The sequence below is a fragment of the Pseudophryne corroboree genome, chromosome 5 (assembly GCF_028390025.1).
Source record: "Pseudophryne corroboree isolate aPseCor3 chromosome 5, aPseCor3.hap2, whole genome shotgun sequence".
NCBI lineage: Eukaryota > Metazoa > Chordata > Amphibia > Anura > Myobatrachidae > Pseudophryne > Pseudophryne corroboree.
Window position 1 is genome coordinate 272,747,946 of NC_086448.1, and position 25,524 is coordinate 272,773,469.

General features: G+C 48.8%; 1 protein-coding gene across 1 annotated transcript in view; it reads right to left on the minus strand.

Moving 5' to 3' along the window:
- The window catches only part of MTURN (maturin, neural progenitor differentiation regulator homolog), a 173,140-nt gene that overhangs the window by 36,138 nt on the left and 111,478 nt on the right, over window positions 1-25,524 (minus strand). The window contains exon 2 of the mRNA XM_063922341.1: window positions 25,307-25,429. Within this exon, the coding sequence (XP_063778411.1) occupies window positions 25,307-25,429 (123 nt within the window). The remainder of the gene's footprint in view (window positions 1-25,306; window positions 25,430-25,524) is intronic.

Sequence of the window (25,524 nt, forward strand, 5' to 3'; positions counted from 1 at the left end):
AGAGAGCAATACTCTGCAACAACCTCTCCCTGGTGATGCTTTTATCAGGAGATTGTCCAAATTTGGAATTATGTTCACTCCTTGCCTGCGGAGGAGTAGCATCATCTCTGCCATGACCTTGGTGAACACTCTCGATGCTGTGGAGAGGCCAAAATGCAGTGCCTGGAACTTCTAGTGATAATCCAGCAGCGTAAATCTGAGATAAATCTGTTCATACCTCCTCCATACCTGAGAACACCGCTTTCAGAGACTCCATCTTGAATTTTAATTCCCTCAAGTAGGGGTTCAATGACTTTAGGTTTAATATCGGCCATACAGAACCGTTCGGTTTCGGTACCACAAACAGGTTTGAGTAATAACCCTTGTGTTTTAGGGGAGGTGGAACTGGAACAATAACATTTGTTTGGACCAATTTTCGAATGGCTTCCTGCAGGATAGCACTTTGTCAGCGAAAACTCCAGTCTGTAGGACTGGGTGTCAATGTCTGTCACCCAGGGGTCTAGGTACGATGACGCCCAGATGTGACTGAAATCTTTTAGTCTCGCTCCCACCTGCCCGATCTCCAGGCTGGGAGGTCCACCGTCATGCTGACGATTTTGAGGAAGCAGAAACTGGTTTCTGTTCCTGAGAACCTGTTGGTGCAGGTTTTCTGGATTTTCCCCGACCACCCCTAAAAAAGGTGGAAGGGAATTTGGATTTTTTTAAAATTTTGCGGTCCGAAAAGACTGCAGTGTAGACGTAGATAAAATTTCCTAGTCGGTGGAGCTGCTGAGGGGAGAAAGGTTGACTTACCCGCATCCAATGCATCCCCAAACAGAGCCTGACCTGTGAAGGGTAGGTTCTCCACACTTTTCTTGGATTCTGCATCCGCAGTCCAGTGGAGTAGCCAGAGTCATCTGCGTGCCGAGACCGCCATGGAAGTAGCCCTTGCATTCAGCATGCCAAGATCCTTCATGGCCTCCACCATGAAGCCAGCAGAATCCTGTTTGTGACATAAAAACAAGTTAATGTCGCTCCATAGTATCTAAGTCCTCTAGTAATGTGCCTGACCACTTTACTATGGCTTTAGAAATCCACGCACAAGCAATAGTGGACCTTAAAGCCACGCCTGTAGCATTGTATAGTGATTTGAGCGTAGTCTCAATCTTGAGGTCAGCCGGCTCCTTTAAGGCAGTTGAACCAGGGATAGGTAAAACCATCTTTTTAGACCACCTAGATACAGAAGCGTCTACTATAGGTGGGTTTTCCCACTTCTTTGCTTTCCCATTCCCTGGAATTTTTTCTCTGGGTTTTCCCAGGATTTTTCAAATAAAGAGTTTAACTCCTTAAACGCAGGGAAAGTAAGCGAGGATTTCCTATTTTCTGTAAAATAAGATTCCTCTACTTGTTCAAGTACCTTCTCAGAAATATGTAAAACATCCCTAATGGCTTCAATCATTAGCTGCACCCCTTTAGGAAGGGATGCATCACCCCCTGCATATCCCCATCACCGTCTCCTGTATCAGAGTCGGTATCAGTGTCAACTTGCATTATCTGGGCAAGTGTACGTTTGTTCGGGTATGTAGGTGGGGTATTTGAGGAAATAGTGGGAGCTGAATACTTCAAACCGTCTACAGATTTTCTCAAAAACTTCGTCTTTTTCTCATTATGTGACATCCTTGATGAAATCTGGGATATCATTCCCCTTAAAGAATCCACCCATGGGGGTTCGGATTCAGAAGGTTGGGAAAGCACATTGCAGTCCTGAGTACATGGAATAGACTCCTCAGGAGAAGATACACACTCTGCAGCACATGACACAGAGCCTTTAGACATGGTAATGTGGATATATACACTTACACATACATATAGAAAAATGTCAGACAGTTTCCCCCAAAGTACCTTCAGAGTTACGGAGTATGAGGAGCCAGCCACAGAGCGCCCCTGTGGACAGTTATGATAAAAGCTTGGCGCTGACTAACTAACCTTAATAGGTTAATTAGTACTAACTACACTCTCTGACTCTGTCTAACACCCTGTTACCGCAGAGGAAAACTGGAGTTATGTGGGGGTCAGTGCTCCCTGTCAGCGCCCTGCTTCAGTGATCTGCAGGGAGAAAATGGCGCTGGTGAGTGCAGGATCCGCTCTGAGGAGAAGCCTCGCCCCCTGTAGTGGCGCACGGCTTCCCGCACAATTAGATTATACTGGTCTGAGGTCTTTGATGCTAACAGTGGGATTAGCCCCTGTTAGCTGTATTTACCAGTCCTAGGGTGATCGCGCTGGCCCAGGACGCCCCTCAGCAGCGTCTACATATGCATGTTGCTGAGCCTTCATGGAGCGCAGCCTGTTACAGCTGTGCCCTTGTGCCGCCATTCCCGCCGGCGACCCGCTAACCGGGCCACCGGTTCTGTACTCACCACTCTTCTTTCTTCTGGCTCAGTTAGGGTGTGGCGGCCGTGCTCGGGAGTGAGCGGTCGGCTCGTGGGCTTTCTATCAGCACCCTCAGGAGCTCAGGGTCCTGTCAGTGAAGACAGAGAACCATTAACTTCAAGAGTTGGCTCCTACTAATCCACTAAGTCCCACGAAGCAGGGAGGCTGATGCCAGCAGCCTTCCTGTACCGAACAACTCTTAGAAAAAAATAAAACTAGAAAAACTCCTAGGAGCTCACCAGCTGTGACTGGCTCCTCCGGGCACATTTTCTAAATGGAGTCTGGTTGGAGGGGCATAGAGGAAGGGGCCAGCACACACTATTAAACTCTTAAAGTGTCAGTGGCTCCCAAAGGACCAGTCTATACCCCATGGTACTAAATGGAACCCAGCATCCTCTAGGATGTAAGAGAAAATACACTTCAGGCATCCCTCCACACGCTTATCTGTCGGTTCCTTCAAGGAGGTGACAGTGGTGACAGGCAGAGAAGAGGACATCACAATCCGTACGACATGAGAGTCTACCGGAGGTGGACTTTCCCACTTGGTACTCAATCTTCTTAGAGGGGGAGAATTTCTTCCCTGGTGAAGCCCATGCCTCCTGACGCATGTCAATTAAACTGTCAGAGTGAGGGAAAATAAGATTTTACTTACCGGTAAATCTATTTCTCGTAGTCCGTAGAGGATGCTGGGGACTCCGTAAGGACCATGGGGAGAGACGGGCTCCGCAGGAGACATGGGCACTTTAAGAAAGAATTTAGTTCCTGGTGTGCACTGGCTCCTCCCTCTCTGCCCCTCCTCCAGACCTCAGTTAGAGAACTGTGCCCAGAGGAGATGGACAGTACGAGGAAAGGATTTTTGTTAATCCAAGGGCAAGATTCATACCAGCCACACCAATCACACCGTATAACTTGTGATAACAATTCAGTAAACAGTATGACAATAACATAGCATCAGTTCACGCCCAATGCAACAATAACGTAACCCTTATTGAAGCAATAACTATATACAAGTATTGCAGAAGAAGTCCGCACTTGGGACGGGCGCCCAGCATCCTCTACGGACTACGAGAAATAGATTTACCGGTAAGTAAAATCTTATTTTCTCTAACGTCCTAGAGGATGCTGGGGACTCCGTAAGGACCATGGGGATTATACCAAAGCTCCCAAACAGGCGGGAGAGTGCGGATGACTGCAGCACCGATTGAGCAAACATGAGGTCCTCCTCAGCCAGGGTATCAAACTTATAGAATTTTGCAAAAGTGTTTGTACCCGACCAAGTAGCAGCTCGACACAGCTGTAGTGCCGAGACCCCTCGGGCAGCCGCCCAAGAAGAGCCCACTTTCCTAGTGGAATGGGCCTTGACCGATTTTGCTAATGGCAAACCAGCCGTACAATGCGCTTGCTGAATCGTGTTACAGATCCAGCGAGCCAGAGTCTGCTTTGAAGCAGGGCCGCCAAGCTTGTTGGCTGCATACAGAACAAACAGTGCTTCTGTTTTTTCGGACTCTAGCCGTCCTGGCTATATAAATCTTCAAAGTCCTGACCACATCAAAGGACTCTGAATCTTCTAAGTCCCGTGTAGCCACAGGCACCACAATAGGTTGGTTCATATGAAAGGATGAAACCACTTTTGGCAGGAACTGAGGACGTGTCCGCAATTCCGCTCTATCCATATGGAAAACCAGATAGGGGCTCTTATGTGATAAAGCCGCTAACTCCGACACTCACCTAGCCGAAGCTAGGGCTAATAACATGACCACCTTCCAAGTGAGATATTTCAACTCCACCGTTTTCAGTGGTTCAAACCAGTGTGACTTTAGGAAGTCCAAGACCACATTAAGGTCCCAAGGCACCACCGGAGGCACAAAACGGAGGCTGAATATGCAGTACTCCCTTAACAAAAGTCTGAACTTCTGGGAGAGAAGCCAATTCTTTTTGAAAGAAAATTGATAGGGCCAAAATCTGGACCTTAATGGAGCCTAATTTAAGGCCCAAATCCACTCCAGTTTGTAGGAAGTGAAGGAAACGGCCCAGATGGAATTCTTCCGTAGGAGCATCCCTGGCCTCACACCAAGAAACATATCTTCGCCATATATGGTGATAATGTTTTGCTGTTACTTCCTTCCTAGCCTTTATCAGCGTAGGGATAACCTCAACCGGAATACCTTTCTCCGCTAGGATCCGGCGTTCAACCGCCATGCCGTCAAACGCAGCCGCGGTAAGTCTTGGAATAGACAGGGTCCCTGTTGCAACAGGTCCTGCCTTAGAGGAAGAGGCCACGGATCTTCCGTGAGCATTTCCTGCAGATCTGGATACCAGATCCGTCGTGGCCAATCTGGAACATTGAGGATTGTTCTCACTCCTTTTCTTCTTACTATTCTCAACACCTTGGGTATGAGAGGAAGAGGAGGAAATACATAGACGGACCGGAACCCCCACGGTGTCACGAGGGCGTCTACCGCTACTGCCTGAGGGTCTCTTGACCTGGCGCAATACCTCTGTAGCTTTTTGTTGAGGCGGGACGCCATCATGTCCATCTGTGGCAGTTCCCACCGACTCACAATCTGTGCGAAGACTTCTGGATGAAGTCCCCACTCTCCCGGGTGTAGGTCGTGTCTGCTGAGGAAGTCTGCTTCCCAGTTGTCCACTCCCGGAATGAACACTGCTGACAGTGCGCTTACATGATTCTCCGCCCAGCGAAGAATCCTGGTAGCTTCCGCCATTGCCGCTCTGCTCCTTGTGCCGCCTTGGCGGTTTACATGAGCCATTGCGGTGATGTTGTCTGACTGGATCAGAACTGGTTGGTCGCAAAGTAAGGCCTCCGCTTGACATAGGACGTTGTATATGGCCCTTAGTTCCAGGATGTTGATGTGCAGACAAGTCTCTTGACTTGACCAAAGACCCTGGAAATTTCTTCCCTGTGTGACTGCTTTCCAACCTCGGAGGCTTGCGTCCGTGGTCACCAGGATCCAATCCTGAATGCCGAATCTGCAGCCCTCGAGAAGGTGAGCACTCTGCAGCCACCACAGGAGCGACACCCTGGCCCTGGGGGACAGGGTGATCAACCGATGCATCTGTAGATGTGATCCGAACCACTTGTCCAACAGATCCCATTGGAAAGTCCTCTCATGGAACCTGCCAAATGGAATGGCCTCGTATGAGGCCACCATCTTTCCCAGGACTCGAGTGCAATGATGCACGGACACCTGTCTTGATTTCAAAAGGTTCCTGACCAGAGTCATAAGTTCCTGGGCTTTTTTTATCGGAAGACAAACCCTTTTCTGGGTCGTGTCCAGAATCATGCCCAAGAAAGGCAGACGAGTCTTAGGAACCAACTGCGATTTTGGGATATTGAGAATCCAGCCGTGTTGTTGTAACACTTTCAGTGAAAGAGATACGCTGTTCAGCAACTGCTCTCTTGATCTCGCTTTTATGAGGAGATCGTCCAAGTACGGGATAATTGTGACACCCTGCTTGCGCAGGAGCACCATCATTTCCGCCATTACCTTGGTGAAAATCCTCGGAGCCGTGGAGAGACCAAACGGCAACGTCTGAAATTGGTAATGACAGTCCTGTACCGCAATTCTTAGGTACGCCTGATGAGGTGGATATATGGGGACATGAAGGTACGCATCCTTTATGTCCAGTGACACCATAAAATCCCCCCCTTCCAGGCTGGCGATGACCGCTCTTAGCGATTCCATCTTGAACTTGAACCTCTTCAAGTATAGGTTCAGAGATTTTAAATTCAATATGGGTCTGACCGAACCGTCCGGTTTCGGAACCACAAACATGGTCGAATAATAACCCCTTCCCTGTTGAAGGAGGGGAGCCTCGACCACCACCTGCTGAAGATACAATTTTTGTATTGCATTTAACCTCTCTAGGGGGGAAGACGGTAGGGCCGATTTGAAAAACCGGCGAGGAGGCACCTCTTCGAATTCCAGCTTGTAACCCTGAGACACAATTTCTATTGCCCAGGGATCCACCTGGGAGTGAACCCACATGTGGCTGAAATTTCGAAGACGCGCCCCCACTGGCCCCGACTCCGCCAGTGGAGCCCCAGCGTCATGCGGTGGATTTTGCAGAGGCCGGGAGGACTTCTGTTCCTGGGAACTAGCTGTATTGTGCAGCTTCTTTCCTCTGCCCCTCCCTCTGGCAAGAAAGGACGCACCCCGGACTTTCTTGTTTCTTTGTGAACAAAAGGACTGCATTTGATAATGCAGTGCTCTCTTAGGCTGTGAGGGAACATAAAGCAAAAAATTTGACTTTCCAGCCGTAGCTGTGGAGACCAGGTCCGAGAGACCTTCACCGAACCATTCCTCACCCCTGTAAGGTAAAACCTCCATATGTCGTTTAGAGTTGGCATCACCTGTCCATTGCCGAGTCCACAGGACCCTTCTGGCAGAAATCGACATAGCGTTTATTCTAGAACCCAGCAGACTAATGTCTCTTTGAGCATCTCTCATATAAAGGACAGCGTCTTTAATATGCCCCAGGTTTAATAAAACAGTATCCCTATCTAGGGTATCAAACTCCTCTGATAAGGTATCAGTCCATGCCGCTACTGCACTACAGACCCAGGCCGACGCGATTGCCGGTCTGAGCAAGGTACCTGAATGTGTATAAATGGACTTCAGGGTACCCTCCTGTTTGCGATCAGCAGCATCCTTGAGGGTAGCCGTATCCTGGGACGGCAGGGCTACATTTTTGGATAAGCGTGTTAAAGCTTTGTCCACCCTAGGGGAGGATTCCCATCGTAACCTGTCCGTTGGCGGGAAAGGATACGCCATAAGAATCCGTTTGGAAATCTGCAGTTTTTTATCTGGAGATTCCCAAGCTTTTTCACATAACTCATTCAGTTCGTGTGAGGGGGGAAAGTTACCTCAGGTTTCTTTCCCTTAAACATATAAACCCTTGTGTCAGGGACAGGGGTTTCCTCTGTAATGTGCAAAACTTCCTTAATTTCTATAATCATATATCGGAGTGATTTAGCCAACTTTGGCTGTAACTTTGCATCATCGTAATCGACACTGGAGTCAGAATCCATGTCGGTATCTGTGTCAACAATTTGGGATAGTGGGCGCTTATGAGACCCCGACGGTCCCTGCGACATAGGATCAGGCAAGGGTTGAGACCCTGCCTGTCCCAATGCATCAGCCTTGTCTAATCTTTTATGCAAGGAATTTACATTATCATTTAAAACCTTCCACATATCCATCCAATCAGGTGTCGGCGGAGACACCACATTAATTTGCTCCCGCTCCTCTCCCACATAGCCTTCCACATCAGACATGTCGACACAAGCGTACCGACACACCACACACAGGGAATGTCCTTTCTGAAGACCGTTCCCCCACGAGGCCCTTTGGAGAGACAGAGAGAGCGTATGCCAGCACACACCCCAGCGCTATATAACCCAGGAATAACACAGTAACTTAATGTTAACCCAGTAGCTGCTGTTTAAATACTGTTGTTTTTTTTTTGCGCCTTATTATGTGCCCCCCCCCTCTCTTTTCAACCCTCTTCTACCATGTATCAGCAGGGGAGAGCCTGGGGAGCTTCCTCTCAGCGTGCTGTGGAGAAAAAATGGCGCTGGTGAGTGCTGAGGGAGAAGCACCGCCCCCTCGGCGGCGGGCTTCTGTCCCGCTTAAATTTTATTTCTTTGGCGGGGGCTCCTACATATAAACAGTGCCCAGCTGTATATATGTGTTCATTTGCCAGAATGAGGTCCCAAATGCTGCCCAGGGCGCCCTGCGCCCTAACAGTGACCGGAGTATGTGTAGGTGTGTGGAGCAATGGCGCACAGCTGCAGTGCTGTGCGTTACCTCCAGTGAAGATCACAAAGTCTTCTGCCGCCTGTGAAGTCTTCTTGCTTCTCATACTCACCCGGCTTCAATCTTCCGGCTCTGCGAGGGGGACGGCGGCGCGGCTCTGGGACGGACGGCGAGGGTGAGATCCTGCGTACCGATCCCTCTGGAGCTAATGGTGTCCAGTAGCCTAAGAAGCAGGACCTAGTTTCAGAGAGTAGGGCTGCTTCTCTCCCCTCAGTCCCACGATGCAGGGAGTCTGTTGCCAGCAGAGCTCCCTGAAAATAAAAAACCTAACAAAAAAACTTTCTATCAGCAAACTCAGGAGAGCTCACTGAAAAGCACCCAGCTCCTCTGGGCACAGAATCAAACTGAGGTCTGGAGGAGGGGCAGAGAGGGAGGAGCCAATGCACACCAGGAACTAAATTCTTTCTGAAAGTGCCCATGTCTCCTGCGGAGCCCGTCTCTCCCCATGGTCCTTACGGAGTCCCCAGCATCCTCTAGGACGTTAGAGAAAACAACTTTAACCACCTTCTGACACTTGAATTTATCAGGCATCTTTGACACAGTAGTGGGATCTGCTTCATCATCAATCTGGAGAACCATTTTGATAGCTTCCACTAAGTCAAGGACATCAACCTGAGTTACAGGCTGCCCATTAGAGGCCGCTGAGTCAGAGTCAGTCGGATCAGTATAAGCCCCACCCTAATCAGAAGTATCCGAAACATGAGTGGATTGGGAGGAGGAAACCACACGCTTTGAGTGCCCCATGGCCCCAAAGGGCTGAGGTGTAGGCTTATGTTTAACCAAAGATTATTAAAAATCTGTATCTGGGCAGTGTTCGTCCAAAGCGAATTTGCTATAGGGACAATTTGTGGCTGTAATGGCACAGGTAGTCCCACAGGGGGCGTAAGATGTGTTACCAATGTATTTAACATACAGGAGAAGGTAGCCCAAGGTGGCTCTTGATTGGCCACAGGTGGAGTGGGAGAGGTATGGGACTCAGCACCCACGTCCCCAGCAGCAGTCCCCCCCCCCCCCCCCCCCCTGGTAAATCCGTGGGATCAGCACTGCCTGAGGCAAGAGCGCCCACGGAATTCCCGCCCTGTGTGGAAGACATTATGAGGAATGTAGCCGTGGGGCACACAGTACAATATAGCCAGACCATAAGAATACGTATGCCTATCCCCTGATTTATGTGCTAATAAAAGCAGGACACAGAGAATTAAGTCGGTACGGGGTGACTGAAATACACTGAGCTGTATAGATATATATATATATATCCACAAAGAGTCCTGCACTCTCATCAATTCACGTAGGTAAATAAGCGGGTGCTCCTAATAACCAGATAGGCCACCAATATACCGCAACTACCACCAAAGTGGAAGGCGCACTCACGACGAAATCAGTCTCTGAAATCACTTGTTGGATCAGCTTATTTTAATCAGGTTCAATGGTGATGCCGTTTTTCATCGACGTTTCAGTCCATCTCTGGACCTTTATCAAGACAGGCACTTCAAAACATCTAAACAATAAACATTAGAAACAATTAAAATCGATATACATGAGAAACCAGATTATCCGCACCATCACCACCAGTGCCTCCCAGGCCCTAATGACAGTCACAGAACAGCACAACAGTGCTACAATAAAATCTAGAGTGTATATACTCAAGTGATCTAGAAAGACCTCCACCCTCATATTTCACTTCAAAAGGAATATACGTAATCTCAACCAGTACCTGGACAAAGCGCTAAATCATAGTAGTGTGGTTAACAACTTCTTTTGAACACAAGAATCGCTGTAATGAAAATAGGGCATATAGCCTATTAGGTAAATACCCAAAACACTTTATAGTATAAAATAAGGCACCTGAGAGCCACCTAGTGGGGGTCACACCTGATAGTTTATAAGACAACGAATGGCAGCTGAAGGCTCAATAAGTTTTGTTCAACACTAGATCTGTAATTTAAAGACAAAAGTATACTTACAATCAACCTTAATAGGACGCCAGTGGTAGCTGCAGAAGTAAAATGGAGCCAAATAACAGCTGCATATTGTTCTACCAAAACCAGAGGCTATTTAAGGCTCTGACACAGGAAGTACCACTTAAGGTAGCCAACAAGTAATAAATCAAACTATTAAGGGAACCAACACGTGTTGTTTATTGTTTAGATGTTTTGAAGTGCCTGTCTTGATAAAGGTCCAGATATGGACCGAAACGTCGATGAAAAACAGCATCACCATTGAACCTGATTAAAATAAGCTAGCGGCACTCCGTCAATTAGAAAATCAAACGTGTAATAAATCAAAGCATAACAAACAGTGGTCACGAAAAAATAAGAATTTACTCACCGGTAATTCTGTTTCTCGTAGTCCGTAGTGGATGCTGGGAACTCCGTAAGGACCATGGGGAATAGCGGGCTCCGAAGGAGGCTGGGCACTCTAGAAAGATCTTAGACTACCTGGTGTGCACTGGCTCCTCCCACTATGACCCTCCTCCAAGCCTCAGTTAGGTACTGTGCCCGGACGAGCGTACACAATAAGGAAGGATTTTGAATCCCGGGTAAGACTCATACCAGCCACACCAATCACACCGAACAACTCGTGATATGAAACACAGTTAACAGTATGAAACGATAGAGCCTCTCAACAGATGGCTCAACAATAACCCGATTTAGTTAACAATAACTATGTACAAGTATTGCAGATAGACCGCACTTGGGATGGGCGCCCAGCATCCACTACGGACTACGAGAAACAGAATTACAGGTGAGTAAATTCTTATTTTCTCTAACGTCCTAGTGGATGCTGGGAACTCCGTAAGGACCATGGGGATTATACCAAAGCTCCCAAACGGGCGGGAGAGTGCGGATGACTCTGCAGCACCGAATGAGAGAACTCAAGGTCCTCCTCAGCCAGGGTATCAAATTTATAGAATTTTGCAAACGTGTTTGCCCCTGACCAAGTAGCTGCTCGGCAAAGTTGTAAAGCCGAGACCCCTCGGGCAGCCGCCCAAGATGAGCCCACCTTCCTTGTGGAATGGGCATTGACAGATTTTGGCTGTGGCAGGCCTGCCACAGTATGTGCAAGCTGAATTGTACTACAAATCCAACGAGCAATAGTCTGCTTAGAAGCAGGAGCACCCAGCTTGTTGGGTGCATATAGGATAAACAGCGAGTCAGATTTTCTGACTCCAGCCGTCCTGGAAACATATATTTTCAGGGCCCTGACAACGTCTAGCAACTTGGAGTCCTCCAAATCCTTAGTAGCCGCAGGCACCACAATAGGCTGGTTCAGGTGAAACGCTGACACCACCTTAGGGAGAAACTGGGGACGAGTCCTCAATTCTGCCCTATCCATATGAAAAATCAGATAAGGGCTTTTACATGATAAAGCCGCCAATTCTGACACTCGCCTGGCTGATGCCAGGGCCAATAACATGACCACTTTCCACGTGAGATATTTCAGATCCACGGTTTTTAGTGGCTCAAACCAATGTGATTTCAAGAAATTCAACATCACGTTGAGATCCCAAGGTGCCACAGGAGGCACAAATGGGGGCTGAATATGCAGCACTCCTTTCACAAATGTCTGAACTTCAGGTACTGAAGCTAGTTCCTTTTGAAAGAAAATCGACAGAGCCGAGATCTGTACTTTAATGGAGCCTAGTTTTAGGCCCATATTCACTCCTGCTTGCAGGAAATGCAGAAATCGACCCAGTTGAAATTCCTCTGTTGGGGCCTTTTTGGCCTCGCACCATGCAACATATTTCCGCCATATGCGGTGATAATGTTTTGCCGTAACATCTTTCCTGGCTTTAATAAGCGTAGGAATGACTTCCTCCGGAATGCCCTTTTCCTTCAGGATCCGGCGTTCAACCGCCATGCCGTCAAACGCAGCCGCGGTAAGTCTTGGAACAGACAGGGGCCCTGCTGTAGCAGGTCCTGTCTGAGCGGCAGGGACCAAGGGTCCTCTGAGATCATCTCTTGAAGTTCCGGGTACCACGCTCTTCTTGGCCAATCCGGAACCACGAGAATTGTGTTTACTCCTCGCTTTCTTATTATTCTCAGTACCTTTGGTATGAGAGGTAGAGGAGGGAACACATACACTGACCGGTACACCCACGGTGTCACTAGGGCGTCCACCGCTATCGCCTGAGGGTCTCTTGACCTGGCGCAATACTTCTCTAGTTTTTTGTTTATGCGGGACGCCATCATGTCCACCTGTGGACGACCCCATTGATTTACAATCATTTGGAAGACTTCTGGATGAAGTCCCCACTCTCCCGGGTGGAGGTCGTGCCTGCTGAGAAAGTCTGCTTCCCAGTTGTCCACTCCCGGGATGAACACTGCTGACAGTGCTAGTACATGATTCTCCGCCCATCTGAGAATTTTTGTGGCTTCTGCCATCGCCGTCCTGCTTCTTGTGCCGCCCTGTCGATTCACATGGGCGACTGCCGTGATGTTGTCTGACTGGATCAGCACCGGCTGGTGTAGGAGCAGGGATTTTGCTTGACTTAGGGCATTGTAAATGGCCCTTAGTTCCAGAATATTTATGTGAAGGGCAGTCTCCTGACTTGACCATAGTCCTTGGAAATTTCTTCCCTTTGTGACTGCCCCCCAGCCTCGTAGGCTGGCATCCGTGGTCACCAGGACCCAGTCCTGTATGCCGAATCTGCGGCCCTCCAGAAGATGAGCACTGTGCAGCCACCACAGAAAAGACACCCTGGTTCGTGGAGACAGGGTTTATAAAACGATGCATCTGAAGATGCGATCCGGACCACTTGTCCAACAGGTCCCACTGAAAGATTCTGGCATGGAACCTGCCGAATGGAATTGCTTCGTAAGAAGCTACCATCTTTCCCAGGACCCGCGTGCAGTGATGCACCGATACCTGTTTTGGTTTTAGGAGGTCTCTGACTAGAGAAGACAACTCCCTGGCTTTCTCCTCCGGGAGAAACACTTTTTTCTGGGCCGTGTCCAGAATCATTCCCAGGAACATTAGACGTGTCGTGGGGACCAGCTGTGACTTTGGGATATTCAGAATCCAACCGTGCTGGCTCAGCACTTCCTGAGATAGTGCTACTCCCACTAACAACTGTTCCTTGGATCGTGCCTTTATTAGGAGATCGTCCAAGTATGGGATAATTAAAACTCCCTTTTTTCGAAGGAGTATCATCATTTCCGCCATAACCTTGGTAAATACCCTCGGTGCCGTGGAGAGTCCAAACAGCAGCGTCTGGAATTGGTAATGGCAATCCTGTACCACAAATCTGAGGTACTCCTGGTGAGAATTGTAAATGGGGACATGCAGGTAAGCATCCTTGATGTCCAGGGATACCATGTAATCCCCCTCGTCCAGGCTTGCAATAACCGCCCTGAGCGATTCCATCTTGAACTTGAATTTTTTTATGTATGTGTTCAAGGATTTCAAATTTAAAATGGGTCTCACCGAACCGTCCGGTTTCGGTACCACAAATAGTGTGGAATAGTAACCCCGGCCTTGTTGAAGTAGGGGTACCTTGATTATCACCTGCTGGGAATACAGCTTGTGAATTGCCGCTAGCACTGCCTCCCTGTCTGAGGGAGCAATCGGCAAGGCGGATTTGAGGAAACGGCGGGGTGGAATCGCCTCGAATTCCAGCCTGTATCCCTGAGATACTATTTGAAGGATCCAGGGATCCACCTGTGAGCGAACCCACTGATCGCTGAAATTCCTGAGGCGGGCCCCCACCGTACCTGGCTCCGCCTGTGAAGCCCCACCGTCATGCGGCGGACTTGGAAGAGGAAGCGGGGGAGGACTTTTGTTCCTGGGAACCTGCTGTTTGCTGCAGCCTTTTTCCCCTGCCTCTGCCTCTTGACAGAAAAGACCCTCCTTTTCCCCGCTTGTTTTTCTGGGATCGAAAGGACTGAACCTGATAAAATGGCGCCTTCTTAGGCTGTGAGGGGACATGGGGTAAAAATGCTGACTTCCCAGACGTTGCTGTGGAAACTAGGTCGGAGAGACCATCCCCAAATAATTCCTCCCCTTTATAAGGCAAAACTTCCATGTGCCTTTTGGAATCTGCATCTCCAGTCCACTGGCGAGTCCATAAGCATCTCCTAGCAGAGATAGATAGTGCACTTACTTTAGATGCGAGCCGGCAGATTTCCCTCTGTGCATCTCTCATGTATAAGACTGAGTCTTTGATATGGTCAATTGTTAACAGGATCGTGTCTCTGTCTAGTGTGTCAATATTTTCTGACAGGTTATCTGACCATGCAGCGGCAGCACTGCACATCCAAGCTGACGCAATCGCTGGTCTAAGTATAATGCCTGAGTGTGTATATACAGACTTCAGGATCGCCTCCTGCCTTCTATCAGCAGGTTCTTTAAGGGCGGCCGTATCCTGGGACGGTAGTGCCACCTTTTTTGACAAACGTGTGAGCGCTTTATCCACCCTCGGGGGTGTTTCCCAACGTAACCTATCCTCTGGCGGGAAAGGGAACGCCATTAGTAATTTCTTAGGAATCACCAATTTCTTATCAGGGGAAGCCCACGCTTCTTCACACACTTCATTTAATTCATCTGACGGGGGAAAAAATAAGATTTTACTTACCGATAAATCTATTTCTCGTAGTCCGTAGTGGATGCTGGGGACTCCGTCAGGACCATGGGGAATAGCGGCTCCGCAGGAGACAGGGCACAAAACTAAAGCTTTAGGATCAGGTGGTGTGTACTGGCTCCTCCCCCTATGACCCTCCTCCAAGCCTCAGTTAGGATACTGTGCCTGGACGAGCGTACACAATAAGGAAGGATATTGAATCCCGGGTAAGACTCATACCAGCCACACCAATCACACCGTATAACTTGTGATCTGAACCCAGTTAACAGTATGACAAATGTAGGAGCCTCTGAACAGACGGCTCACAACAATAACAACCCGATTTTTTCGTAACAACAACTATGTACAAGTATTGCAGACAATCCGCACTTGGGATGGGCGCCCAGCATCCACTACGGACTACGAGAAATAGATTTATCGGTAAGTAAAATCTTATTTTCTCTGACGTCCTAAGTGGATGCTGGGGACTCCGTCAGGACCATGGGGATTATACCAAAGCTCCCAAACGGGCGGGAGAGTGCGGATGACTCTGCAGCACCGAGTGAGAGAACTCCAGGTCCTCCTCAGCCAGGGTGTGCCCCTGACCAAGTAGCAGCTCGGCAAAGTTGTAAAGCCGAGACCCCTCGGGCAGTCGCCCAAGATGAGCCCACCTTCCTTGTGGAATGGGCATTTATATATTTTGGCTGTGGCAGTCCTGCCACAGAATGTGCAAGCTGAATTGTACTACACATTCAACTAGCAATCGTCTGCTTAGAAGCAAGAGCACCCAGTTTTTTGGGTGCATACAGGATAACAGCAAGTCAGTTTTCCTGACTCCAGCCGTCCTGGAAATCTATATTTTCAGGGCCCTGACAACATCTAGCAACTTGGAGTCCTCCAAGTCTCTAGTAGCCGCAGGTACCCCAATAAGCTGGTTCAGATGAAACGCTGACACCAACTTAGGGAGAAACTGGGGACGAGTCCGCAGCTCTGCCCTGTCCGAATGGACAATCAGATATGGGCTTTTGTGAGACAAAGCCGCCAATTCTGACACTCGCCTGGCCGAGGCCAGGGCCAACATCATGGTCACTTCCCATGTGAGATATTTCAAATCCACAGATTTGAGTGGTTTAAACCAACGTGATTTGAGGAATCCCAGGACTACGTTGAGATCCCACAGTGCCACTGGAGGCACAAAAGGGGGTTGTATATGCAGTACTCCCTTGTCAAATTTCTGGACTTCAGGAACTGAAGCCAATTCTTTCTGGAAGAAAATCGACAGGGCCGAAATTTGAACCTTAATGGACCCCAATTTGAGGCCCATAGACACTCCTGTTTGCAGGAAATGCAGGAATCGACCGAGTTGAAATTTCTTCGTAGGGCCTTCCTGGCCTCACACCACGCAACATATTTTCGCCACATGTGGTGATAATGTTGTGCGGTCACCTCCTTCCTGGCTTTGACCAGGGTAGGAATGACCTCTTCCGGAATGCCTTTTTCCCTTAGGATCCGGCGTTCAACCGCCATGCCGTCAAACGCAGCCGCGGTAAGTCTTGGAACAGACATGGTACTTGCTGAAACAAGTCCCTTCTTATCGGCAGAGGCCCTGAGTCCTCTGTGAGCATCTCTTGAAGTTCCGGGTACCAAGTCCTTCTTGGCCCATCCGGAGCCACGAGTATAGTTCTTACTCCTCTACGTCTTATAATTCTCAGTACCTTTGGTATGAGAAACAGAGGAGGGAACACATACACCGACTGGTACACCCCTGGTGTTACCAGAACGTCCACAGCTATTGCCTGAGGGTCTCTTGACCTGGCGCAATACCTGTCCAGTTTTTTTGTTCAGGCGGGACGCCATCATGTCCACCTTTGGTCTTTCCCAACGGTGCACAATCATGTGGAAAAAACTTCTCGATGAAGTCCCCACTCTCCCGGGTGGAGGTCGAGCTGAGGAAGTCTGCTTCCCAGTTGTCCACTCCCGGAATGAAAACTGCTGACAGTGCTATCACATGATTTTCCGCCCAGCGAAGAATCCTTGCAGTTTCTGCCATTGTCCTCCTGCTTCTTGTGCCGCCCTGTCTGTTTACGTGGGCGACTGCCGTGATGTTGTCCCACTGGATCAATACCGGCTGACCTTGAAGCAGAGGTCTTGCTAAGCTTAGAGTATTGTAAATTGCTCTTAGCTCCAGTATATTTATGCGGAGAGATCACACTCCCTGGAAATATTTTCCCTGTGTGACTGCTCCCCAGCCTTTCAAGCTGGAATCCGTGGTCACCAGGACCCAGTCCTGAATGCATAACTGTGGCCCTTTAGTAGATGAGCACTCTGCAGCCACCACAGAAGAGACACTCTTGTCCTTGGAGACAGGGTTATCCGCTGATGCATCTGAAGATGCGATCCGGACCATTTGTCCAGCAGATCCCACTGAAAAGTTCTTGCGTGAAATCTGCCGAATGGAATCGCTTCGTAAGAAGCCACCATTTTTCCCAGGACCCTTGTGCTATGATGCACTGACACTTTTCCTGGTTTTTGGAGGTTCCTGACTAGCTCGGATAACTCCCTGGCTTTCTCCTCCGGGAGAAACACCTTTTTCTGGACTGTGTCCAGAATCATCCCTAGGGACAGCAGACGTGTCGTCGGAGACAGCTGCGATTTTGGAATATTTAGAATCCACCTGTGCTGTCGTAGAACTACTTGAGATAGTGCTACTCAGACCTCCAACTGTTCTCTGGACCTTGCCCTTATCAGGAGATCGTCCAAGTAAGGGATAATTAAGACGCCTTTTCTTCGAAGAAGAATCATCATTTCGGCCATTACCTTGGTAAAGACCCGGGGTGCCGTGGACAATCCAAACAGCAGCGTCTGAAACTGATAGTGACAGTTTTGTACCACGAACCTGAGGTACCCTTTGTGAGAAGGGCAAATTTGGACATGGAGGTAAGCATCCTTGATGTCCAGGGACACCATATAGTCCCCTTCTTCGTGGTTCGCTATCACTGCTCTGAGTGACTCCATTTAGAATAGGTCTCACCGAGCAGTCTGGCTTCAGTACCACAATATAGTGTGGAATAATACCCCTTTACTTGTTGTAGGAGGGGTACTTTGATTATCACCTGCTGGGAATACAGCTTGTGAATTGTTTCCAATACTGCCTCCCTGTCGGAGGTAGACGTTGGTAAAGCAAACTTCAGGAACTTGCGAGGGGGAGACGTCTCGAATTTCCAATCTGTACCCCTGGGATACTACTTGTAGGATCCAGGGGTCCACTTGCGAGTGAGCCCACTGCGTGCTGAAACTCTTGAGACGACCCCCCACCGCACCTGTTTGTACGGCCCCAGCGTCATGCTGAGGACTTGGCAGAAGCGGTGGAAGGCTTCTGTTCCTGGGAATGGGCTGCCTGCTGCAGTCTTCTTCCCTTACCTCTATCCCTGGGCAGATATTATGGGGACGAAAGGACTGAGGCTGAAAAGACTGTCTTTTTCTGCTGAGATGTGACTTGGGGTAAAAAAGGTGGATTTTCTAGCTGTTGCCGTGGCCACCAGGTCCGATGGACCGACCCCAAATAACTCCTCCCCTTTATACGGCAATACTTCCATGTGCCGTTTGGAATCTGCATCACCTGACCACTGTCGTGTCCATAAACATCGTCTGGCAGATATGGACATCGCACTTACTCTTGATGCAATAGTTTCGCATATATAGAAATGCATCTTTTAAATGCTCTATAGTCAATAAAATACTGTCCCTGTCAAGGGTATCAATATTTCCAGTCAGGGAATCCGACCAAGCCACCCCAGCGCTGCCCATCCAGGCTGAGGCGATCGCTGGTCGCAGTATAACACCAGTATGTGTGTATATACTTTTTAGGATATTTTCCAACCTCCTATCAGTTGGCTCCTTGAGGGCGTCCGTATCTGGAGACGGTAACGCCACTTGTTTTTATAAGCGTGTGAGCGCCTTATCCACCCTAAGGTGCGTTTCCCAACGCGCCAAAACTTCTGGCGGGAAAGGGTATACCGCCAATAATTTTCTATCGTGGGAAACCCACGCATCATCACACACTTCATTTAATTTATCTGATTCAGGAAAAACCACATGTAGTTTTTTCACACTCCACATAATACCCTTTTTTGTGGTACTTGTAGTATCAGAAATATGTAACATCTCCTTCATTGCCCTTAACAAGTAACGTGTGGCCCTAAAGGAAAATACGTTTGTTTCTTCACCGTCGACACTGGAGTCAGTGTCTGTGTCGACCGACTGAGGTAAAAAGGACGTTTTAACGCCCCTGACGGTGTTTTAGACGCCTGGACAGGTACTAATTGGTTTGCCGGCCGTCTCATGTCGTCAACCGACCTTGCCGCGTGTTGACATTATCACGTAATTCCTTAAATAAGCCATCCATTCCGGTGTCGACTCCCTAGAGAGTGACATCACCATTACCAGCAATTGCTCCGCCTCCTCACCAACATCGTCCTCATACATGTCGACACACAAGTACCGACACACAGCACACACACAGGGAATGCTCTGATAGAGGACAGGACCCCACTAGCCCTTTGGGGAGACAGAGGGAGAGTTTGCCAGCACACACCAAAAACGCTACATTATACAGGGACAACCTTTATGTAAGTGTTTTTCCCTTATAGCATTTTAATATATATATACATATCGCCAAATAAGTGCCCCCCCCTCTCATTTTAACCCTGTTTCTGTAGTGCAGTGCAGGGGAGAGCCTGGGAGCCTTCCCACCAGCATTTCTGTGAGGGAAAATGGCGCTGTGTGCTGAGGAGAATAGGCCCCGCCCCCTTTTCGGCGGGCTTCTTCTCCCGTTTTTCTGAGACCTGGCAGGGGTTAAATACATCCATATAGCCTCCAGGGGCTATATGTGATGTATTTTTAGCCAGAATAAGGTATTATACATTGCTGCCCAGGGCGCCCCCAGCAACGCCCTGCACCCTCCGTGACCGTTGGTGTGAAGTGTGTGACAACAATGGCGCACAGCTGCAGTGCTGTGCGCTACCTTCATGAAGACTGAAAAGCCTTCTGCCGCCGGTTTCTGGACCTTCAATCTTCAGCATCTGCAAGGGGGGTCGGCGGCGCGGCTCCGGGACGAACCCCAGGGTGAGACCTGTGTTCCGACTCCCTCTGGAGCTAATGGTGTCCAGTAGCCTAAGAAGCCAATCCATCCTGCACGCAGGTGAGTTGAACTTATCTCCCCTAAGTCCCTCGATGCAGTGAGCCTGTTGCCAGCAGGACTCACTGAAAATAAGAAACCTAAAAACTTTTTCTAAGCAGCTCCTTAAGAGAGCCACCTAGATTGCACCCTGCTCGGACGGGCACAAAAACCTAACTGAGGCTTGGAGGTGGGTCATAGGGGGAGGAGCCAGTACACACCACCTGATCCTAAAGCTTTAGTTTTGTGCCCTGTCTCCTGCGGAGCCGCTATTCCCCATGGTCCTGACGGAGTCCCCAGCATCCACTTAGGACGTCAGAGAAACTACAGGTAGTTTTTTCTCCCCAAACATAATACCCTTTTTTGTGGTACCTGGATGTAAATCAGAAATATTTAACACCTCTTTTATTGCCTCAATCATGCAGCGAATGGCCTTAACGGGCATTAAATTTGACTCATCGTCGTCGACACTGGCGTCAGTATCCGTGTCGACATCTACTTGTGCCACCTGAGATAACGGGCGTTTTAGAGCCCCTGATGACTTTTGAGACCCTTGGACAGGCACGAGCTGAAGACTCGGCTGTCCCACAGTCGGCATGTCGGCAAATTTTTTATGTAAGGAGTCTATACGTGCACTCATTTCTTGCCATAATACCATCCACTCAGGTGTCTGCCCCGCAGGGGGTGACATCTCTGCTAAAGGCATCTGCTCCCCCTCCACATCATTATCCTCCTCAAACATGTCGACACAGCCGTACCGACACACTCCACACACACAGGGAATGCTCAAATAGAGGACAGGACCCACAAAAGCCCTTTGGGGGGACAGAGTAAGAGTATGCCAGCACACACCAGAGCGCTATATATATATACAGGGACTAACTGAGTTATGTCCCTTATAGCTGCTTATACTGTATACAGTGCCAATTTAGTGCCCCCCCTCTCTTTTCCCTCTTACTGTACTGTAGAAATGCAGGGGAGAGCCAGGGAGCTTCCTTCCAGCCGAGCTGTGAGGGAAAAATGGCGCCAGTGTGCTGAGGAGATAGGCTCCGCCCCTTTTTCGCGGCCTATTCTCCCGCTTTTTTTGGGATTCTGGCAGGGGTATTTACCTCATATATAGCCCCAGGGGCTATATATTGAGGTATTTTAGCCAGCCAAGGTGTTTTTATTGCTGCCTCAGGGCGCCCCCCCCCAGCGCCCTGCACCCTCAGTGACCGGAGTGTGAAGTGTGTATGAGGAGCAATGGCGCACAGCTGCAGTGCTGTGCGCTACCTTGGTGAAGACAGGATGTCTTCATGCCGCCGATTTTCCGGACCATCTTCCTGCTTCTGGCTCTGTAAGGGGGACGGCGGCGCGGCTCCGGGACCGAACATCAAGGCTGGGCCTGCGGTCGATCCCTCTGGAGCTAATGGTGTCCAGTAGCCTAAGAAGCCCAATCCGGCTGCAAGCAGGCGAGTTCGCTTCTTCTCCCCTTAGTCCCTCGCTGCAGTGAGCCTGTTGCCAGCAGGTCTCACTGAAAAAAACAAATTCTAAGACTAAAACTTTCTAAGAGCTCAGGAGAGCCCCTAGTGTGCATCCAACCTCGGCTGGGCACTAAATCTAACTGGGGCTTGGAGGAGGGTCATAGTGGGAGGAGCCAGTGCACACCAGGTAGTCTAAGATCTTTCTAGAGTGCCCAGCCTCCTTCGGAGCCCGCTATTCCCCATGGTCCTTACGGAGTTCCCAGCATCCACTAGGACGTTAGAGAAACCAACGTTTCGGGGTCCTTAAACCCCTTTGTCAAGGCGTATACACTGAGCTGTATAGACTGTGTAGCTATATATATATTATTTATATATATATTATTTATATTTATATTTAGTATAAAAATCGTGGACCCTGACATACTTATCCTCTCAGGGCACAGAATATAGGGGGTCATTCCGAGTTGATCACACGCTGTGCTTCTTTGCAGCAGTGCGATCGGGTCGGAACTGCGCAGGCGTGGCGGCCGCATTGCGCAGGCGCGTCGTTGCACGTCGCCAGGCAGCGCCGCCGCTGATGAAGACCGCAAGAAGACTGACAGGAGGAAGGCGGAACTGAGCATCAACTCACCGTTTTCTGGGAGTGGAGATCCAAACGCAGACGTGTCGAGGCGTTCAGAGGGAGGATGTCTGACGTCAATTCCAGGACCTGCAACGCTGGATTGATCGCACCGGGTAAGTAACTCTTACCCTGGTCTTGTTCTACACAAAACTTTTTTTGCATAGCAGGGGTGCACAAGCGATCGCAGCCTTGCTATGCAAAAACCCACTCCCCCATAGGCGGCGTCTAGTAGATCGCACGGGCTGCAAAAAGTTGCAGCGTGCTATCAACTCGGAATGACCCCCATAGTGATAGCAAGGGTGTGATACACTAAATGAAAACACACAGCAGCTATAGGCACACTCAGTCACAAACACAATGCAGATATAATGTGCATAACGATAATACTGCACTGGACAGGCAAATTACATATGACAATAGATATGTATATGCAGAGAGATATAACAATGCACAGTAATACTGGATGTATATCACAGAAAAATTGTACCACCTATTCTGTTATAATTACACTTGTTCTTAACTAACGCTGTCTAAACGACATGTAGAATACTCAAGTGACTGTAAAAGCACGGCGCTGTGACAGGCGGCTTTACAGAGGAGACATCAGCCAAGCAATTCCGTGGAGAGTAGCCCTGAAGTAGAAATGGCACCTGGTCTCAGCAGGGAGTTGAGGGAGAAAGTGAAAGCTGCACCAGGACGGGAACACCTGCGGAAGATGGCGCCCAGAGCTGGGGGAGGGGCTATAGGTCAGCGCCTTTTCCCCTCACTCTGGACTTCACCACCAGTACTTATGGAGCCTTTATCAAACGTTTTTTCAAGAAAACAGACCTGCACTCCGGCTGCCCTGGTGGATATAGTGGAGTCCTTGAGCCGTACAGTGACCACATCAGGCGCACGGGCCATCTCCTGGAGACCACGCGGGATCATGATTTAGCCCGGCGGGTACCACCTGGGGGACCCACTTACCTCCTCTTCGTGTCCTGCAGCCACGCGATCCTGGACATGTGCAGCGGCGGTGTGCCAGAATACCAGTGCTTCTCCACTGTAAGTACCCGGGAACCAGGCTGCGGGAGTAAACTGCGCCGTAGTGGGGAGGTGATGGAACCACAGCACAGTATGTCCCAGGGACATAAAAAGTGCTGCGGCCCATGAAGGATCTTTAATAAAGCGTTATTCTTCTTTTCTTCAGGGCTGCCTAATGCAGCACCCCCTGTTAGTGACCTGCTATGCAGGCACCAACTTTAACACTGAGCTCCTGTGCACAGAGGCGGAGTTATAGAGGAAGCAGTGCATCCTGGGAACAGTCAAAGCTTTTAGCCTGTTTGTGCCTCAGATAAAGAGCCATCTCTACACCCCAATGTTATTACCTGTGGAATCCCAGTGTACCTCGGTGCAGAGTTATTTACTAAAGGTCGATTTTGATCGATTAAAATTGACGTTGGACTTCCAGGGCTAAATCACACAGTTACTATTATTTAAAAGAAAAATATATATAAAAAGAAATTTATATATATTTATTTTCACCTGTTAGAAAACGTGCGTTTTAACCCAAGTAGCTCAACATTGATTAAGATCGATTACACTTGACCTTTACTAAATATATCCCATAAAGGTTTCACGAGGAATCATTTAATGTCTTGAAAATGTCAGATCGTGATAATTGCTAATAATATATCACCTTAAGTAGAGAAAGCTCTCAGGGGTCTATCCATGAAGCAGTGAAAAAGGTGGAGATGTGAGCCAGTGGAGAGGTTGCCCATGGCAACCAATCAGCATTCAAGTAACATTTATAATTTGCATACTATACAATTGTACAGAGCAGCCGATTAGTTGCCATGGGCAATTTCTCCACTCTTTTCACTGCTTCATGAATAGACCTCTCAAATGTTACAAATAAGGTGGACAATCGGGATTTAGGGCCAAAAACATCCGGGATTCAATCAGATTGAGGGATCAGCGTTTAGCATCCACAGGACGCTCAGACGCTGCCCGGCTTCCTTCTTCCGTCTCCCCAGCGCAGCTTGAGAGGTCACACTGCGCCATCACACACCGCTGGGAGCCGCCAGGAGAGAGCAGAGGATGTTCCCCACCTGCCCGCCTCCGGTATATGGGGAGTTAGGTGTGCGGAGCGGCGGCCACATAGTTAAAAGCCTTTTCAATCCCGATACCTGGGATTGAAAAAATGGCCCGGGATTGGCTTACCTAGTTACAAAGTTAAGACTATGAGGGGGTGATCAATGGTTATAAAAGTTTCAGGGAAGAAACACTGCTGCTGGTCTATAATATTTGAGCGCTCATATATAGCTGATAGTAGCACGGCAGCATTGTCCCTAAATAAACCACCCACAATGTTTGGCAAAATGACTCATACAGTTTGAACTATGGCTCATATTACTGAGCTGTAAAATATTTTGAACTCTGCAATACTTTTTTGACTGGTATAGCCATGAAACTCATTCTTTAAGCTATATCACTCCCAAAACTCTTATGTCTAACACATCAGTCAAAGTTATGGGTGTGTTTATAAAGGCACATATGCATTCTCCTCTCACATATACACGGCTGATTTACATTATTATGACCACCAGCTAATATCCACAGTAACCACCATGTGCAGCACAAGCAGCAGCTAGGTGGGCAGAACTTTCATTTTAGAGACGTCTGGTAGCCCCAAAATTAATTTTGCCGGTGAGCTGATCCACTGTATCGTGCCAATCGTCCCTCACGCACCTTTGTAGCAGACGTTCACCTCACACATCAATGGCACGTGGTGTTCCGCCGTTTCCACGTCGGTTATTTGCAATGGTGCCATATGTCCAGTCACAATACACCTTCACCACAGCAGCATGTGAACAATTCACAAACTGCGCTGTTTCAGAAATACTGCCACCCTTGGCACGAAAGCCAATAATCATCACTTGTTGCAACTCTGATAAATTGCCCCTTTTACCCATGACAGCAATGTGTGTGCAGACAGCCTATCGCACACCTTATATACCCACCAAGCCAGCGCACGACACGTGACATACTTCATGGGCTCTACGCTCAATTTATATTTAGTTTAGGGCCGCCAGATCTAGTGCCCCCCTAAACCAGGCAACGTGACCATACCCTGTTGGGAATACCGGGGGGCTCATTTTACATGGCGAGTTGTCTGCTGAATGGGTCGTGGCTCTGCCTAACTTTCGGTGCCCTTGATGTATTTCCTCTTTCACATGCTAAGAAAAGCATTGCACTTACTGGCCTAAAAGACTTGAAGACTTTCTCCAGGATTTCATGTAGAGTCTTCTTCCCACAGGAGGAGATGTAATCCTGAGCTAGCTGCAGGAAAGGCAAGCAGTCTTCACTTTCACTCCAAACATGCTGCAAGAGAAGGAAATAATACCAGTGAACAAAACATATTATACAATGCAGCCAAGATAGAACACACAACAGTGTATTAAAAAGTCAGGGGTCAT